Source organism: Lathamus discolor, chromosome Z (assembly GCF_037157495.1).
Source record: "Lathamus discolor isolate bLatDis1 chromosome Z, bLatDis1.hap1, whole genome shotgun sequence".
NCBI classification, from domain to species: Eukaryota; Metazoa; Chordata; class Aves; order Psittaciformes; family Psittacidae; genus Lathamus; species Lathamus discolor.
In genome coordinates, this window is record NC_088909.1 from 86,083,410 (window position 1) to 86,103,571 (window position 20,162).

General features: G+C 34.8%; 1 protein-coding gene across 2 annotated transcripts in view; it reads right to left on the reverse strand.

Annotated features, from left to right (window-relative positions):
• The window catches only part of AP3B1 (adaptor related protein complex 3 subunit beta 1), a 164,634-nt gene that overhangs the window by 9,476 nt on the left and 134,996 nt on the right, over positions 1-20,162 (reverse strand). For both annotated transcript variants that reach the window (XM_065661062.1, XM_065661061.1), the window contains exons 23-26: positions 19,273-19,504; positions 16,368-16,452; positions 9,554-9,651; positions 4,253-4,391 (exon numbers count right to left, since the gene is read on the reverse strand). In XM_065661062.1, the coding sequence (XP_065517134.1) occupies positions 4,253-4,391; positions 9,554-9,651; positions 16,368-16,452; positions 19,273-19,504 (554 nt within the window). The remainder of the gene's footprint in view (positions 1-4,252; positions 4,392-9,553; positions 9,652-16,367; positions 16,453-19,272; positions 19,505-20,162) is intronic.

Consider the following 20,162-nt stretch of genomic DNA (forward strand, 5'->3'; position numbering starts at 1 on the left):
CTATCCTGGTAGGAGGTTATGGAGCTGAAAATAGCAGAAGAGGAAGATAACTAAAGAACTTTTAGAATATTCATGTAAGAGGAATAAGCAGCACATTTTGAAGGTAGCACTAACACGAAGGACATTTCTGGATAACTAAGGCTTGTGTTTGTTAGAATTAAAAATACTGAAAATCTTGAATAGTGTCTTCATCTCATCACATTTTGGAATTGAAGAGAATAACCTAGAATTTATTTTTGATATATAAAACAATTAATATTATTGCCAAGATAGAGATAGGGAGATGAAGTTATGGTCCACAGAAGAATCAACTTTGAGGAAATAAATGTCCTCAATTATGTATCCTCTTACCTTAAAGAAGGAAAAATTCTTCGTAGACTTTCCCCACTGACAATAAACAGCAGAAATACTTCAACTGAAAAGTACCTAGTCTCTAAATGACTGATTTAATTTGCTGCAGCAACAAGCATTTCTCTTTACATGTCTCTGCCTTTAGACATTCAAATGGTACCCACAGTGTGGTTTGAATCACCAGAGAGAAGCTTGGTGCTTTAGCTGATTATTTTTTGAAATCACTTTGCCAACATCTATGTATTTCTCAACCCACTTCCAATCCTTTATTTCTTAAATTTTTTTTAACAAACAACAGTTCTCAGACATTGAAAGAGCTATGCAATTGAAAAAAATACCCTAATCACTCTTGTGAAACAATATTTTAAGAAAAAGACACTTTTTTCTGAAGTTTTCATATTTGAGACATTATATTTTCTGCTAAATGCTTTCTCTTTGGAAAGTATTTCACATTCTTGTTTTTGGCAGAAGCCTTTAAAATTGAAATAATGTTTCCCCTTGATCACAAAAGCAAGAGAGATCAATACATAGCTAAATCCTATTAAAGACATGAGAATGCACCATATGCAGCCTTACAAAGACCTGTAATCTACTAGCTTCTATTAACTCATTCGAAGAACAGGAAACTACACTTAAGAAAGTAAAATGGTATAGCAAATTTATTTTACAAATGTATGAACATAAACTGCACCTTTGTGTTCTGATATATACACTGGCTACTGAGTTCAAAGCTTTTGCAGCTATCACTTCAAATAAAAACAGTCAGAAAAGAGAGTTTAAAACAGAATCAACTGTATTATCTGGCATTTTGTTCTACGCTCAGTTAACAATTAAATTACTACGTTTCAAATAAACGTAAGTATTCAGCAACCATATAATAAAGAGAGAAAACAATGCACCTAAGAAGGTGTTCCTATACTGTGATACAGACTGATATATAGCTGATGTATTTGACAGGTTTATATTTTTTTCATTTCTCATTGGTAACTGCATGCTATTCTGTTGATATTTGTTTCAAGTATTAGTTTTCAGATCTTCATTGCATTTGCTCTAAGGATTTTAATTGGTGCAAAAATACAATCCTAAATATGGCTATCAATTTAAGGAGTAGTAACTGGGTCCCACCACAATGACACCATCTTTGTCATGAGTGCGAATATATTTAGACTGAAAAGAACCCAAGAAATACACACCTGTTTGTGTTCACTGGATACATCTCTACTAAAGTACACAATTTCATTTTGAATGAGTATATTGCATTACCAGATAATATAAATTTATTGGCATTAGACATCATTACATAGAAATACTTAAGCTGGCGATGACCAACTAAGAGGTTAATAGAATTCATGCTGCACAGTGCAAAACATCAGTTTAAAAATATTTCTTTTCCTGTGTAAAAGGGTATGTACTATGGACTTCCAAGAAGTGAGCTCAAGCAGTCCTCACAGAATAGCACTATGAGCTAAAACAAGTTCTTGTATATAATTTTTTCCCCAAATACCACTTGCACTAAAACAAACAAGACAGATGACAATATGCAGAAATAGAAAAAAACTCACTTTTAACACATTTTTATTGAATTTGTAACTGCTCTGTTAAGGTAAAAGGCGACTCCTTATTTATCATCCTGAAATGGTGCATATGTCACATAAATAAAACATGACACACTTCTTGCATTTGTGAGATTTTGGAAGCAGAGACTCCATTTTTATTTACTTTCATGGCAAAGTTGATTTAATCCAAATATATGTATACTTTTGTATGTGTATATGTATTTATGTAATTTGTTTCAGAGTTTTGTCTAATCTATCTCAACTATTCATTTATCTAAACCTAGGATTTACTTCAGTGATAATGTAGTGCTATTTAAAAGATGAAAACGTTCACCACAGTTATCAGTTAGTTAGTATTCCCACTCTTTTTCTCAGTAAAAACTATCTGCAATTATGACTACACAATATCTTTGAACTACAGTTACTTATGGTAAAGAAAATGAAGGGCTATTTTCTAAATGCTTAACATTGCGGGTTTTTCTTGTAGGCCAATTAAGTTCTTATAAACAACTTTTATTGCCTGATGGATATTATAAAGACAAACTATTTGGTAACTACTGTGGCAGACTGACTACATTCTATTTTGAATCAAACCAAAACCACAAAAGAACATTTCAGGATGCTCTAAAATATTCTGAATACTTCAGCCTGACCATAACATGTTTTCAACCATTGTCTCTGAAGGAGCATACCTAACAGGAAGCACATCTTCAATTTATTTACTGCTGGTCATAGACTCTGTTTTGTGCAAACCCCCCTTTTCTTTTTTTTTTTTTTTTCCTTTTCTATCTATTTATCTATTTATTTATTTATTTATTTAAAAAAAAGAGCAAGAGAAACGCAAGATCAAATTAGGATCTTATCTACAACCAGGAAACCTTTGGCTGAGCTAGGAACTAAGCTATTACTTTTGGAAGCCTTTCAAGACTCAGCCACAAACCAATCCATCCCTATGTGATAAGCCTCATGTGATGGATAAGGTAAAGATGGAGAACACCTGTATGCTGCACACACTTCGGTCTCTCTTGATTGACACTCTCACCCAGTCTTTGAATTGATGCTGAGGCGGTAGAAATCCCGCAGGGATGCAACAAATGAGGACTCTTTCATGGAGGAGCAGGTGTCAATAGTGACAATCATTTCAATGCAATCGCACTTGCTGTATCACGTTTTTATGGTGAAACAGAATTTTATCATTGACCGTATCAAATACATAGGAAAACCCAGCTGGGTTAATGTTAATGCAATACAATACAAATTCCCAGCGATGCAAAAAAGACTAAATCCAACAAAGAGAAACACCAGATTATTAGTCCTGTGTACGCTACACGATTCTCACTATTCCAAACAGCCATCTCAGCAAAATTTCAAAGAAAAACATTGTTCTCTGTTTTAAAAGAAGATACTTTGCTCTTATTCAAATGGCAATATTCAGGAGCTAAAGAGATAATTCACACTCTGGAACAGCTTTAGTAGATGCTAGGAGAAATGCATGCATTTTGTTATTCCAAGACCAGGTTAACAGCTTCCAATCACATCTTGCTGTTGCTATTTGTGTCCACTCAGTTTTCAACACATGGCAGTTTTCCTGTTTGTTCCTGTCACAAGTGACAAGGCACACAGATTCATGGGGCTAAATATTTTGAGTCAATCACATTAAAAGCTGTCATTAACCAACAATCATATCAATTCCACTGACATTCTGTACCACAGTTTTTGGATGAAATGGATTGATCTACAAGTAACATTTAGAATTTAGACAGGGCCAATGACTTTTGTGGCTGATCACTGCTTTTCCTTGCATAAATATAGGAAGGACAAAGAAATGTTCAATTTAACGTTCAACCTGCATTTAAAATGATCTTCGTCCAACTGAAAAAAACCCTAACCCTGAAACAAACACCAAAAAACAACTTCCAGGTTTAGCTAGCTGGATATCACAGGTCAAAAATCAACGTGGGAAAAATAAGCTACTTCTCACAGATGATGCACTTGAGTAAGGCCACTTACTTTTAGAAACAGAAATAAAAGCCAAAAAAACATACAGATGCTCTTGAAATTACTGTGCTTTAAATGGCTACATTTTCCCTTTTAAACAAAACCATGAAAGGACAACTCCCCCTAACTGTGTACAGTACAGTCTAGATACATACATTCAAATGAAGAGCTAAGAGTACTTAGGCTCAAGTTAATACCTGCTTAGGGTTCTATGTTAGAGTATAATTGGGTATTTCATCTGTTAAAGGTGTGGATAATAAATTTTTCCCTAATACTATCAAATGACTGATTTTGAACTAACAAATTCATATTAAAAGGTGGTTCCACTATGAATGATGTAATCTTACCTGTGAATGTTATCTTGACCAGAAGGGACTACACCCAGATTTGCTGCCTTCACTAGCTTCTCAATTATTACAAGTCTAGTACAGTTCTGTGGAGCAACAGCTATTGTAGCAGATGTCTCATTCATTCCTGTCAGCATCCCTGAAATGTTAAGTATTTAATTGTGAATACTTTAAGATTTGCTTGCTTATTAAGCATAAAACCAAAATAAGAGACTTCTAAACAAAAACCCACATTTGCATTGAAGGTTAAACCATTAGTCAAGAAAACAATTTTGCAATAAATTAATTACATTTGTTTAAGGTATTACTTGTAATGCCCTATAATTACTAATAACTGAACAATGACATATGATACTAATACAACTGTGAAACTAAGATGGCTCTTTTTTACAAAAAAACATACGTTAAAAGAAGAATGCAAACATAAATTAAGTAAGACTGATTTGGAAAAGTCCAGTTTAAGTAAAACCATATACAAAGACATCTTCTAATATTTCAATTATAAACCCACTGCATTTAATTACAACTTCATATCCAATTGCTAAAAATAACCTTGAAATTCAGACAGTAGGCATTGGTTCAATTAAGTTCATGAAGATCAAGTCATTCCATTACAAACTGGGAAATTCTCTAAAATGTTACCATAAACTATTTGATTAAAATAACTTGAATATCGCTACAAAATGGAACAGAAATACCAATATTGTATCCAAACATATGACAAAAAAAAGTAAAGAAAGAAATGTTTATCAAGGACATTTTAACAAAAACCTTCACTTTTCTATCAACATCCATTGTTCTGAATTAATGATCTGCTGGATGCTCATGTTGATTAAAAGCCAACAGTAACTACAACTTAACACTCTGTGTGCGATTTTACTCTATGTTCAGAAGGTGAAAAAGCAGACAAACAATGGAGCAAAGTGCTTTAGGCAGAAATATGAAGCATCTGAAATCCACAATAACATTAACAACGAAAACAATGCAAAAGTCTCAAAAGGGTAGTATTTTAGGGCAGCACGTACAGTTCTAATCCAGTGCAAATGGCACTAAGATGCTTAATAGAGCAATTAAAAAAATAAACCCAACATTTTTATGCCATAGAATGTGCATTAGCTGCTGCCACAAAATAAGAAATATCAAAATAAAGATGGAACAGCTCATAAGTAAATAATGGGCTATTTTTGAACATGATCTCCTCTTGCAGAGAGCAAAAATAAGCACACAGCTTCTATAAAGACCAGCTTTATCTTGGGAATAGAACATTCTGTTTGAAATTGTTTAACTTCACTGTTAGGCAAAAGCTTTAAAAACTACATACGCAGCCTAAAACTGCTTTTAAGCAGAGCACAGGGACTGACATAACACTGCTGAGAGATGTGTGTACTCATTTAGGATTTAAACCTTCTCCATTAAGCTCTATTGAAGAGCAAATGCTGAATAAATGAATGCAACTATGTTTATGTTAAAAGCCTGTTTTCCGCAGCATGTAATTAAAGGAAATGTTGTACAAAGCCAGTACTTTTGTCAAGCTCCTGTAAATGGAAAGATGGATAGCACTCAGAGAAGTGAATGCATTGCTTCATATTTAACCTTAACACTCTTGTCATTAATGGTTTGTCTAACTTGTTCTATAAAAGACAAGGTACTGCTCCATTGAAGTAAAATTAAAAAAATCAACTAAACCATGCTTTTCAGAACAGAAGATTCATTATCGTCAACTAATGTATTGGCATAAAGCAAAGTAACATCCTATCAAGTAAGGCACACATTCAATCTGCCTTTTCACCCCCCTTTATTTTTAACTCATGCTGTTTTATTGTTATAGGCAATTTGTACCACTCAGCATGACAGTGTAAACTGAATCAAGATTAATTTACATGCAAAAGAACACTTAGGAGAGCAGCATGGTAAGCAAATGTATTGTCTCGATTGCTGAGGTGGAAAAGAACCTGGAAAGAAAAAAGGATGCTCTAATTAAGGGGCATCAAATATGATTGCTCATGGTAGTCAAGGGCCAGAAAATAGTAAATGTCCAACCATTTAAAGAATTAGCATCTTGCCTGTTAGGAAGACAAGTTAGATATATGAATCTTAACGAAATTAGGTAAACAATTTGCTTACTTAACGAAGGTGTTTTTGTGTTGTTTTTTAAATGTGAATCGGGTATACACTTAAAAAGATAATTATTTCAAAATATGTTGCGGTGGGAGGGGAACAGTCTTTACGCTCTAAGTAGTTTTTACACCTTCATAAAAACTCTGATAGATACCCAGCTATAAAAACCACATGCCACCTTCAATATTCCTTGAAACTTGAGAATCTGAGACAATTCTAGTCAGAGCATAGAGCAGCAATTACATTGGGTTAACTAACTTGATACAATGAAATAACTGTACAACTTTTTAATAACAAAAGGAAATGAAATTGGAAAACTTACACTGGTAGGTAGCAAGGTATGTCCAAGTTAAACTACTTCTACTCTGAATTAAGGCAAGTGGAGTTTTGCTACTGTTTTAAAAGTCAGCACACAAGTCAAAAATCTGGTAGAGAGTTTCCAACAGTACATGAATCAATCATGCAGAATTACTGCTACAGAAACTGGACTTTCCATGAGGATGTGATGTAAACCAAGGTATATGTGCATACATATATATATATATATGTATATACTTACATATATATGTAAACCAGGTAAAACTAAAGATCAGTAAAAATATTTAACAGAAAAGTAAAGAGTAGTTTAGCAATACCATTTTTATTCACTGCTTCCAAATTGTCAATCACAAGATCAACTGCTAACTCAGCTGCTGCTCTGGGGAATTACCTCATCGGAGGATTCCCCAGCTCAGGAGGAAACGGAAGACCATCTATAAGGCTAAGCACTATCACACAGCATAGGGATAAATTCAGCTTTCTAGGTTCTGCCACTACCACCATACAACCTTCACAGCCATGAATATTCAATAACCCGTCTGTTCCCCACTCCTTCTGCCATTAGGAAGAAAATGGACATATACAAATGTAAAAGACAATGCAAAACAGCAGAATGTAAAGATATGTAGCAATAAGCTGCCTTCTACATAGCAATATAACACCAGCTATTTCCTCTTTAGCATTCTTATTAGGTTACACACGCGATTTAGATGTAAAAATCCCTAAAACCCATACATATTCTCATTCTCCCCCAATACAATCTTGCATTTCTAATATTCTCCTCACTCTTTCACTATTTTTTACCTATTTGTTCTGGTTGTGAATAAAATAAGGCATCTCCAAGTACAAGACCTGAAACATCTTATGTTCAAAACCAAGAAAAAAACAAAAAAAAGTAAAAAGAAAAAGCATGACAAGTGAAAACCGAGTTATATAAATCAGATTCATTTGGAGAATACAGACAAATTGAAGTTAAACACAAAACAGAATAATATATACCAACTTCTAAATTGCTCTGCATTTATTATTGTAATTCGGATTTTTCACTTAGCAAGATCACACAGTAATTCTCCCCAAATGCTAGCTGCTCCTAGATCTTTGTAATAAATACTTATATAAAATTTAGAACTGAGACCTCTATTACCATGAATATTCTGAAACAGCTGATATCTTTAAGAAAAAAAGATGCAATAGAAAAGGTTTTTAAACCTGTGGTAAATTTGCCAGCATCAAGTCCTGCATAAAAGAATGAATTCAGGAAGACAGAGAGAGCGATACAGAAATGCCAAGAGACCTTCATGGATTTACAAATACTTCATATAAACAAATTTTCAAATAGCTTTATTCAGAGTAGCCTTTCTGCTCTATTAAACATAGCAAACAGCTGCCAGATTTATTCAGACAAATAATCAACAACCATAGAAGTAAAATGGCAGAAGAAAAAGGAATTTTGGCAACAGCTCCACTGAGGACCACAGCTATTCTCCAAGTACACTTCTTCTTTGTGCTCATGGTTCTGTATGGCCAGTCAGGAGGAAAAAAAGCCCTCAGTCACAGTAAAACATACAAAAACTCTATCAAAATATCACAAAGCAAGCAAATATAAAAACAAGGCAGGGGAAGGGGAGGGAGAAGCACAGTAATCTGCCTTTCTTCCACTACAACCTCAGCTACAATTTTTAGAAGGGAACAGTTTAAAATAAATGTGCCACAGCCTCGTTCAATCACTCACCTTGGTTTGCTGAGCAGGTATAAAGCAGAGGCAGGCTTTAGCCAGCAAAGGGTAAGAACAGCAAATAAGTATCAATTGGTTAAGAACACAAAGCACAATCCTAACTTTTCAGTACAGCCATAAGCTTAAGTGAAAATGATCTACGCAATATTTATCTTTCTTAATAATTCAAAAATACAAAAGCAAAAAATGCTCAAAAGCAGTAATTAGTAATACATAGCATTACTCATTGGTGTTCCTGACTGCCTGATGGATATACTGAGTTTCTGAGCCTTACACAGCAATGAGACAGGATCCCATGGGTATATTCTCATCTCAATGTGAAGAGATTTACACATGTAAATCCCCATACATTGAAATAGATGAGTAAACACTATTATGTTTGAATGCATGCAAAATGTAATAATTTCTATTTTAAAATATCCAAGAATCACATCCAAATTAAGGGTAGCAGCACAGACTATTCCATTTAACACACAGTAAAAGCTAAGTACAATTTTCTCTAATTATTTGTATAAAATACTGACGTCACTAAAAGCTCTTAGCGAGGTTTGTGTTTGGACTAGCATCAGAAACTTACATTCTTTAAAGACTCAACATGAGGAGAATGCAGAAGTACATACATGTCACCTTTCTAAAAGAGTGCTCCAACAAGCATATTTTTTATATGAGGTGTTTGAAAAGAAAATTATTAAAATAATCTTCAAAGTAGCCGAGGATTAGGAACACTAAGAATATTTAAACACAGCCTTGGAATAAAGGCTAGCAAAGACAGGCACCGTATCAATGAATATTTGGTTTATATCCTTGAGCTGCGGTTTCAACTTTCTGCTTTACTGCTTGTAGGAAAGACATTCACACTTCATGACAGAAGCCAAGACTCTCAGCCAGAAGACTGTTTCAGGGTAAAGGGTGGGCTTTGTGCTTTTAGAGGCACACTGGAAAGCTGTCAAATACCACTGTATATCCTTTCTAAAAGATTTTAAAATTAAATAGTTAGTACTGGACTGAATGCTAATTGAGACTAGTGCAAACAGCTACACAGGAAACACTTGCTGTATGCCTGGAAATTGAAAGGCACACAGCCTTCTTTTCATCCAAACATTTATTGAAGCTGCTGAAATATTTCTCACCTTGCTCCTTCTTAAAGTCTTTCTCTGACATAGTGACAGGCAAAAGCAGTTCTCCAGCAGGGGGTTGAATGCTAACATTGAAACAATCATCCTTTGTGCTGAGAAAAGAGAAATTACAGAGTATCAACCAAGTGCTTCAACAAGGATTAATATATACGTATCAGCTCCAATTTTACTATGGAATCTCTAAATGGTGTAATAACTACCTGAATGATTTCTACCTTGTTAATCCAAAAGCCTGCTAATTTATTACATCAATAAAGCTGACCCATTTTCTTCAGTATAAATGTGTATTAATATAGTACGCATGTTCTTGCATTTCTGAAAACGTAACTTTTACTCATATTAACGTTTATTTGTAATCTATAAAGCATCACACTCAAACTAAATGCTTGCAAAGGACAAATTCTTATACATTTTACAGTTCCTTTAAAAGAACTGTTATTCACAAATCCCACCATCAACAATAGCTGTCCCAGAAATACAGCTAAACCTAGAAAAGCTGTAACTTCACACAGAAAGTATTATTTTTGTCTAAAACCCCAAACAAACCAAACGATTCTGGAGTAACAAAACCACACAGCGTACTGGTTGATGTAAAAACACACCGAAAAACTGCAGAATTTGAGGCAGTTTTTGTTAACGGCAGAGAGGTAAGAAAACTTTCTATCAGTAGTAGCATACTACTATCAAGTGCTACAGATTCCTCCTTAAGAAATAAACACCATACAGTGAACTTGCTCTCCCTACTCATTCAATTATCCAAGTTTCTAACTATCTTATCTTGGAGTTCTCCAAGGCTACAGAAACTCAAGATACATTCATTCTGCTATATTTGATTGACAAACTATACCATAAGGGATTAGGCTAACAATTCAGGATCAGTACATCCAGTCAGAATTTTTGTTACTACTTTGAGGCACGAAAAATTTTTGAACAGAATACTTTTTCATGATGAACTAAGCAGTCAATACATGCTGATGGCTGATATGCCTCAGATATCCTACTTAAATATAATGATACAGTCATTAGAATGGAAGATATATTTCATCAACTAATATCCATGGTATTTAAATTAACCTCAAACTGATTTTTTTATAACTCTGCAACTTCAACATGCTGAAAAAAAACCCAGACTGATGGAAAAAAGAGCACTAGATCACAAATATAAAAAAGGTATGTGTCTCCCTCCTAAAGATGCAAGACAAGCAACTTGAAAACAGGAAAGCATTTCATGGTCCTACTACTTAAAATTTTAATACTTACCATAGTTACCTGATTTCACAATTTCAAAAATGCTTAGGACTAGTACATTCTTACTTTCTGACTTTTGAAGTGTTATAATTATGTATTTCAAGCATTGGTTTTTCAAATAAAATTCAGAATTATTACTAATTTTGTTGAAAATCATAGAATCATAGAATAGTTACGGTTGGAAAGGACCTTAAGATCACCTAGTTCCAACCCCCCTGCCATGGGCAAGGACCCCTCACCCTAAACCATGTCACCCAAGGCTCTGTCCAGCCTGGACTTGAACACCGCTAGGGATGGAACATTCACAACTTCCTTGGGCAACCCATTGCAGTGCCTTATAGTAAAGAACTTCCTCCTTATATGTAACCTGAACGTCTCCTGTGTAAGTTTTAACCCGTTACCCCTTGTCCTACCACTACAGTCCCTAATGATTATCTGGTAAACATACATTGAAACAATCCCTTCAAACTTGGCTAGTATTTCCTTTATAAAGAATCATTATGAGGAGCTGCTTTTAAAAATTTACTTAGCTAACAAATTCTCATTTTTTTTTTCCATATACTACTTTAAATACTGTCCACCTCTAAGGCCATTAGCATGCTAGAGGAGCAGGGATTGTTTGAGTAAGTAATATTTTTTTCTTTAATTTTTCCTTGGAAAAGTGACCAGGAACTCCATCACCTTAGAAGCTGAAGGAAAGGTCTTTAATCAACTGCTTCGTAACTTTTTGCTGTTTATATATACTGCCTGGACTATGAGACTAAAACTTTCAACAACACTTTCATTGGAATTGTTCAACCGATTGTTTAACCAACGTTATCTTTCATATTAAAGCAAGATGTGCACTACATAATTCACCATAATACAGATAAACCAGCTTTCTGTACAATGACTCATGTCCTCCATTGACTGAACATACCACTTGCTCTGAACTGCTTATAACAATCTTTTCACAACAAGAAGGAATAACAGCATGAGCATAGCTTGGGTTTTACATGGCTCTAACTGCTCGAGAGGACCACTTGACACCTCTGCTGTAACAAACATGCCACCGCCCTCTGCCCCAGAGATTAAAAAGCTAGTAAGATATTCTTTGAAAAACTATGAATTCTTCATAGTCTGCAAGCAGAAATTCCAATTGCTAGCTGTTCTTCAAAACCACTTTGTTCTTAACTTCACTTCAGCCACCATTTGTTTCGCTTTCAGCCAGCGAAAATCATCCTCCCTTATATCATTTACTTTATTATACACTTTACAGGCTAAATATACAGCTTTTGTTTGTTGACCAGCATGTCTCTTATTACATCTTTATATTAGAGATGTAGTAATATCTAATTTAACAGGAGGAATTTGACAGTTCCATAGAACAATTCAGGTCAGAAGGGGCATCTGGAAATCATCTGGTCCTACCTGACACATGACACTGCAAGACTAACACGTGATCCTTTAGAAGATGCACAGTTTTAACTTTTCTTCAGATGGCTGCAGTGGAAGCAGCACACACCTGTCATCTGAAGCCAGTGCCCATTTTCTCTATTGTCTCTCTCTCTTCCCTTCATTTATCTGCCGTGACAAAACACTTTAGGACAATGATGGCAAGATCTTCTTTAAAACTAATACAAATTATATTATCACTTGTGTATGAATTTTTATAAGATTCCACAATAGCAGTCTTCAAAGTCTTGATTCTCAAAAGCTTTTAAAAAAATATTATTCTAATAAGAGGCTGAGGAATATTCTTCTTGCTATTTTTATTATTCTTTTTTACATCACTAATAGCTGCTTGACCCAGAATACATCTGTTCAAATCCAGTTCACTATTTTTGTCTTGTATTCAAAAAATCTCCACAGATGAAAAAAAAAAAAAAAGAAAAAAAGGAAGAGGAGGAACCATACACTAAGTTACTGCAAAACATGGAATGGAGAAGGTTAGGAGACTTTGCTCATAGCCTTGATGAAGAAAGGAAAACACAGTATCCTGCTTTTCTAAGAAAAAAGGATGAAGCGATAGAAGAAATGACAGTAGTGGTTCATGCCCAGCCTCACTTTTTCCAGGATTCAAGAGGAAATACAGCAGTGTGGAAATACACAAAATCTGACAAGGAAAAATAAAATTCTGCAGTGGAGCTCTGCAGTCAGTCTGTATCATCAAGGATCTGTTCTTACCTTTCCTCTATGTAATGATGCCTACCTGGCTTGCAATGGTGTGAATATACTAATGCTTAACTAGGATTCAGTAAGCTACCAGACTGCCAATAACAAACTGCTTTGTACTTCTATGTTGTGTATATCCTGCTCGCAGAATCTGAACAAAGTAACCTAAAAAGAAATTGTAAAGCTCACAAAAATCTTTTAAAACACTAAGTTCCTCCATTTATTCCTCTTTAACTTTCTGCTTGAGAGGCATGATTGTGCAGAACACCAGTGTGGCTGAAAGAATGTGCCTCTGGAAGGAGGTCATACACGAAAAATAACCAGAAGAGATGTTCTCTTACAAGGACATAATGTAAGCATCTTAATACACAGTCTAATAATCTAAATAAATTCATTGGGAACAGTTTTCAAATTAAGGTGTATCACCTCTTTTTAATTACATGTGTGATCTTGCTTAATAAAAACAGTATTTATGAGGTCTTTCAAGGCTCAGGCCTTAGAAGTTCTCTCCATAATGCAGTTTCTCCTTCATTGTCCTTGACTTGTACAACAAATTCAGTAGAGATCTAAATATTTTATTACTCATATTAGTTTTGTACTTCTTACAGTTTGTATTTATTGAACTGCTAGTACAACAGCACATCCCCAAGCAGAGAGGTAGTGTTTGCTATGCAAAACACACAGACCATGATTGGCATCTAAGACCAATTGATCTACCCATTACCACTATGTCCCTACCCCCACAAGCTTTACTACAAAGCTATTGATTTAAACGCTGCCGATCGGTTTCCATTTTCTGATTTTGGGCAGGCCAATTAAGAAAGTGAGTAATTGTGATTACACTGCTTCAGGATCAATTACATTTGATGCAAGACAAAGTGCTCCTCTTACAACAACGTTAGGAAAATTATTTTGATCAGGAACACACTACCACTGAACATGCCTCTAACAAAAATGCAAAATAACTGTCAATGTCTTTTATTAAGATATGTCAGCAGGAAAAACAAGAATATCAACACCTTTCTGTGCACAGTATTTCAACTATATTTTGACTAACTTCTAATAATACTTCCTTTTGGACAAAAGCTTGTTAATAAATATGACAAGTCAAAAAGGCTGCCGCTGAGTTCTCTGAGATACAGCACCTGAAACATCACACTATGCAATTTCTTCAATAATATTGAACATTACTAGGATTTTGAACAATAGACTTTTTAACAGTAAAATAGCAATTTTAATGCAAAGAACATTTTATCTATTTTTATACTGTTTTCTAACAAGTAGTGTTAAAGCGACAAGGCCCTATCAATTAGCAAAGGAACAAAGTAAGCAATTCCTATTCTTAATTTAATTTTAAACTTAGCTTGAGCGCCTTGTCATTGGACTCACATTGTCCAAATCATTAAAATGAATACACCACTGAGGTCTGAGGCAAATCCATTTACAGTGATGTTACTCATAGTCTGGTCGGTGTTCAGGAATATTGATCTGTCTTGTTTGTCTAATAGGAAAATAATAAACAATTACTAGGCAATGTTGGAGAAAGTAATCAGTTTTTATATATCACTAATACAGCAGACCTCCCAAAACATAACGGTGATGATCTGCATAAAATCAATGTGTTATGCTACATTGCTTATCCTCATCACTGCTAAGATTTTCAGCAACAAATGGTCTAAGTTTGGAATCAAATCATTAGTATACTGAAAATACGTACTTGAAAAAAAAATCTGCTCTATTTAAAAAAAGAATGTTTCTGCTTGATAAACTGAGCATATTGTACTAAAAAAACCTAACCCCCTAATATATTTAAGGAAAGAGAGCCTATCATTTTGAAGCCATAATGAAATTGCACTGCCTAGAAGGGAACTTTCCCTTTCCAAACAAATAGCATCAGGCAACAGTCCAAAGCCAGTTCCAAATTCCAGCAAACAGCATACAGACCAGCTACACCAACGTCATACACGTAATATACATGCTGCAGACATCTTGCTGCAGCTACTAATAGCTTTAAAATGCCTATACATGAGCATAGACTGTATAGGAACATGTTTGAGGAGTGGTAAAAATACATAAATCTAATAATAAGAGCTTCTTCCCCTGAGAACAAGAAATTTTATTTTAGTAGTTATTCTTTTGGAGTCACTTGGGTACATCTCTCTTATTACAATTTTCCTGCTATCTTTAATAACCAGTAAGCTGCAAAAGCTGTGCTTAGTAGAACTACACTGAAATGTCTACAGTATTCAAGAAAAGGGCATGGAACTTTCTCAGAGGGCTTCCCCCCTAAACTGGAATGCAGCAACAAGAATGTCTATTCAATACCCAGAATATATAAAGCAGTGCTTCTTGCAACAAAATATGTCAGAAAACATTATATCAAAATATGAAAAAAAAAAAAAAAGCAGATCTATGTAGTTCCGCTGTATAGCTTCCATGACTATAAGCCTAGATAGCTCTTAAAAGAAGGTGTCTAGCTTTCATACATTCATTCCTACTGTTTGGACACTGCTACTATAAATTTTCCCTGGTTTCAAATGCTAGTGTGTAAAAGAGTTCTCAGTGGGTGAGCAAGCTCCCTGCTAGCCTACAATGCAACAGGAACTCGTACAAAGGAACATCTTCAATGTACCATTAATGAGCATAAAAAATGTAAATCAAGTATATAAGACAAAATTTAGTTGGCCAGCCAGTTACTTTTCATTCTCCCCTTAATAATTTTAAATAATCTACAGCATGAGGAATATGCTTCTGTGGTCAGCAAATTCTGGGGTTGGTTTCATGTAGTCATGTTACATAGATCACAAACAGCCATAATAAGCACTTGAGGTAGCAAAACTGCTCACACTATGCACTTTTTTGACTTGTGATTTCTTACAAGGAAGAACATGCACAAAACACTCCAGCAGACTACTCAGACCTGACTGCTCCCTTCAAGGTAGTGTTATTAAGAAGAATCCCAAGAAGAAGGGTAAATAATAAAGATGAAGCTCAAGAACAGAGAAGCAATTCTACATCAGAAGAAGAGTTCATACTTCTGCCTGGTATCATCTGCCCCAGGGGAAAAACAGGACCTCCCAAACACAACCTGCCAAAGAGTTTTTGAACTTATACATGTGATTTCAAACCTAGATTTCAGCTTACCATCGAATCTGTGTTTTTAGAAGTAAGTGTGAAAAAATTCGGAAGACTGAAGTAAACTGATAATCCTTGTAACAGTAAAACCAAACACTAATTTCATCTTACTTCTCTAAAAACATCTTAGGTATACATCATGTTGTGAGCTGTTCTTCAATTCTTTAAATATTTATTAAACAACAAGTCTGCTACTGCCAAGTAAACTTCCAATATACACTACTTGTGCCTCCAGAGAGCAAAAAAACACCCTCCCTCCCCAGGAACTCACCATAACTGGAAACTGGCAATCTGAGTAGAATCACAGAAGTCAATACCCACTGAAACGGTAATGGATCCTGCAGGCTCAAGGCATTCTACATGAAAATGAATAGATGAACATGAAGAGATAAACTACACACGCAAAGCTACAGAAAACCCCAAATGCAAACTCCCAAACTGCACACAATCAGAAAACCTGTATTAAAACAGACGAACAAAACCCAAATCAAAACCTCCATAAAAATAGCTAATACTTGTAGCTCTAGACCAAGCAAGTATCACTCAAATGTCACTTAAGTGTCTTTGATTCCCTCTCCCCACAGTCAGTGTACACAAAATGTTGCCCTTTTAATCTTACAGCCCCACTATCAACAAAGCAAGAATTTTTCCTAGACAGTCTAGGAAAATTTTTCGCAGAAAAAATACACTGAAGTTACATCATTTACTTGTGTACAGATCCAGGACAGAGATTTTCAGTAACACCAGTTTGCAAATGTACTTTATAAAAAAAACAATCTGGTTTGGTAAAAAAAAATATGGTAAAAAACAATTACAAATGTTAAAAAAAATAGATTACCACACACAGTAATGGAAAAGAGATTAACTTAAAATACCTCATATTTAGTATGATTTACTTATTTCTCAGTATAGTATTAGTTACGGAAAGGAGTAGAAAGATTATAAACCCAAAATGGAAGACAATTTTGTGCTTTACAAGCAGTGCAGACTTGGGGACTTCTCAAATTAAGATATCAAAAGACATGCTCATTCTTAGTTTCCTGGCTATATCACTATACTGTTTTCTTAATGCTGTAGAGATAAGGTTTTGTTTTGGTAGGAATAAAAGCTCTTTCTTTACATAAGCAGAGGTACTAAGAACAAGCATTGTAGCGGTTTGACTTCTCAAGATTGCAAGAAAGGAAACCTAAAAGCACAGTTAAAATATAGGAATTCAAATAAAAATTACTGGGCATGCAGTTTATTCACTGACCTATCTGATGCTTTTTAGGAACTAAAGAGTAGGCAGTGGCTCCACAACACAAGGAAAGAAAATGTAACTGTTCAAGATTAAGGTCTGACAAATATGGAAAATGTGTATGTGATGCAGTTGAGCAAAGACTAAGCTAATGCTAGGAAATAAAGAGAAAACAAAGTATTTCAAGAGGTCTGTGTAAAGCATTGAAAGATTACAGGCTCATGCTCAGACTAAACTTTACCGAAGTCTTTGATCTTACTGCCTTCCAATAGGGTTTCAAAGGCACCTAAGCCAACAAGAAAATACTGTGCACAGGGACTTAGGTAAAATAATTTGGTCCATTTCTACTGGCAAAATCAGGACAATTGCCAACATTAATTGCAGAGATGGAGGCAAAACTAGACACAGTCCAGTAGGAATACCTGTCTACACTGACCGTTCTTTTGTTTCTGCTGGGCAAATTAAAGGATGTGTTTTCCAAATGCTGGAAACAGAAGATAGAGTTACAAGAACAGGGCATATAAACTGAGCTACATAAAGTGACAAAGAATACAGAAAATTTGCATTCAGACAAGAAAAGCAACATTTTTTGAAGGAACTACAGATGATATATTACTTATTTTCCACCGAAGAAACCAAAAACTTCACAGGACATATGATACAATAATGTCCTTCCTGGGGAAATAAATACTTTAAAGGGTAGGACTATCTTGTGGAACTCAAGAAACCTGAAGTGGATAACTTTTTTTTTTTTTTTTTTTTTTTTTTATGTGAGTGAAGTAGATGCTACTGTTCCCTAACTGTTATTGTGAGCACTGTATCTCCTGGTCTGATTTACAGAAATACCAGTGTTCTACTTGTAAGCCTTTGTGACTTTATTTCTTTAAATGTTTAAAGGGAGGGATATAAATTAAGGCTGATGGTCAAAACTAACACAAAATCAGAACTTTGCACTGCAGCCTTTATCAGAGAAATAAACACTAAACAGTTAACACAAAAATTAGTATCTTTTCTAAAAGTAATCTTGATCAAGCACGTATAATCATCAAAATGAAAATGGCTACAAGATTCTAACTCTGAAATAAACTGTAGCATTGTACAACTGCTTTTGTAGCTATTTGTTGTAAACCTGTAAAGCCTTTTCAATATTAAAAACATGTATTTCAATAGCATACAGCAATTTAATACCAAGCATCTTTTTAATGATGCTAATGCTTTACTGAAAACACAAGTATACTCTTTTACTTCACTGTTGTGCTTTAAGAACTTGTTTCTGTATTCTTCTAATGTGACCTGGATTCAGAGAATAATGTTCAGAAGAGGAAGCTCCAGGAAGACCTTATATCAGACTTCCAGTACCTGAAAGAGGCCTAGAAGAAATCCGGAGAAGGACTTTTCACAAGGGCATGTAGGGATACAACATGGGGGAATGGCTTTAAACTGAAAGAGGGTAGATTTAGGTTAGGTATTAGGAAAAAAATATTCACTTTGAGGGCGGTGAGACACTGGAACAGGGTGTCCCAAAAGGCTGGAGAGAAAATAATTGTGAATACAAATCAAAACCTCATTCTAAATAGTAGCCCATTACAGCCATTCTGGATTAAGGCTGTAAGAAAATCAAAGTTCGTGGGAAGACGGAAAAACTTTATTATATCAACTGAAACTGATATAATATAAATGTTGTTTGAAAAAGCAGGTAAGATTTCAGGCATGGAAGTTGTTATGTAAGGAGTTACTTTTGATGTCAAATGCAAGTAGGGGAAAGATGAATTAATTTTTTGTTAGCATCAGATTATCTAAGAAAATACAGCTACATGAGCGTGTGTGTATAGATACATATCTATATGAGTACACTCATGACTATGCAAATCCCCTTCCCTATATTTAAAATTTTGCAAAGCATTAAGATTCTATATTTTTAAAGATAGGATACAATTACCTATTGGACTAAACTCATGCATCCTCATGCCTGCAGGTAATTTCTTCTCCTTGATGTGAATATTCTCTATTTTATGATCAGTTGTGTTTGTTACTGTCAATTGCAGAGATACCATACGATCACCAAAAATGTCTGGCTGTCTTGAGAAGTGATAATGAGCTGCTAATCCTTTTCCACTCATTCGATGAAGCAGTTCATGTGTTTTTGTTGGCACAGAGATTTGGGTAGTGACCTGTTAAGTACAAAACAAGAGTTGGTGAATATTGTAAGAGAAGAACAGATAAAATGACAATTTAACATTGCACTTTTCACTCAGCTAGAGCACCTGCCTTCTAGATATAATTTCAGTGAACCATAAACATGTAAGGACAGATTCAAATTCACAAACAAATTTCAGTAATAGATATCAGAATCTAAAAATAACATTTCTGGTACTGAGAAATAGAAGCTTCATTTGCCTCACTTTTCATTATACATCTGTTTTCAGTATTTTAACTCTTATGTATTATCAATTTTTTTTCAGAGTTGGAGTTAAAATAATTATGCTGACCCAACACGAAGTCTCATTCCATTCCATGCATCAGACCTCAAGGGTGACCCCAAGCCCACACAGTGCAGTGAAAGCAGAGTGAGAAATTTTCATCTTCTCTTGTTAAAACCATCAAAAAATGTGGCCTAACGATTACATCAGGCAAATACTAAACCCACAGTTATACAGAGCAGAAGGATGTTGCCATTTTTAAAACATCCTTGCTGCCAGAAGGATATTTGGCTCCACTCTATCCTGAAGAAGCAGCATGAATAAAAGACATTCAGTGTGCAAATAAATTTCCTGAAGATGCTGCTGCAAAGGAACTCGTAGTCATGGGTTCAAAACTGCAAAAGCAAGG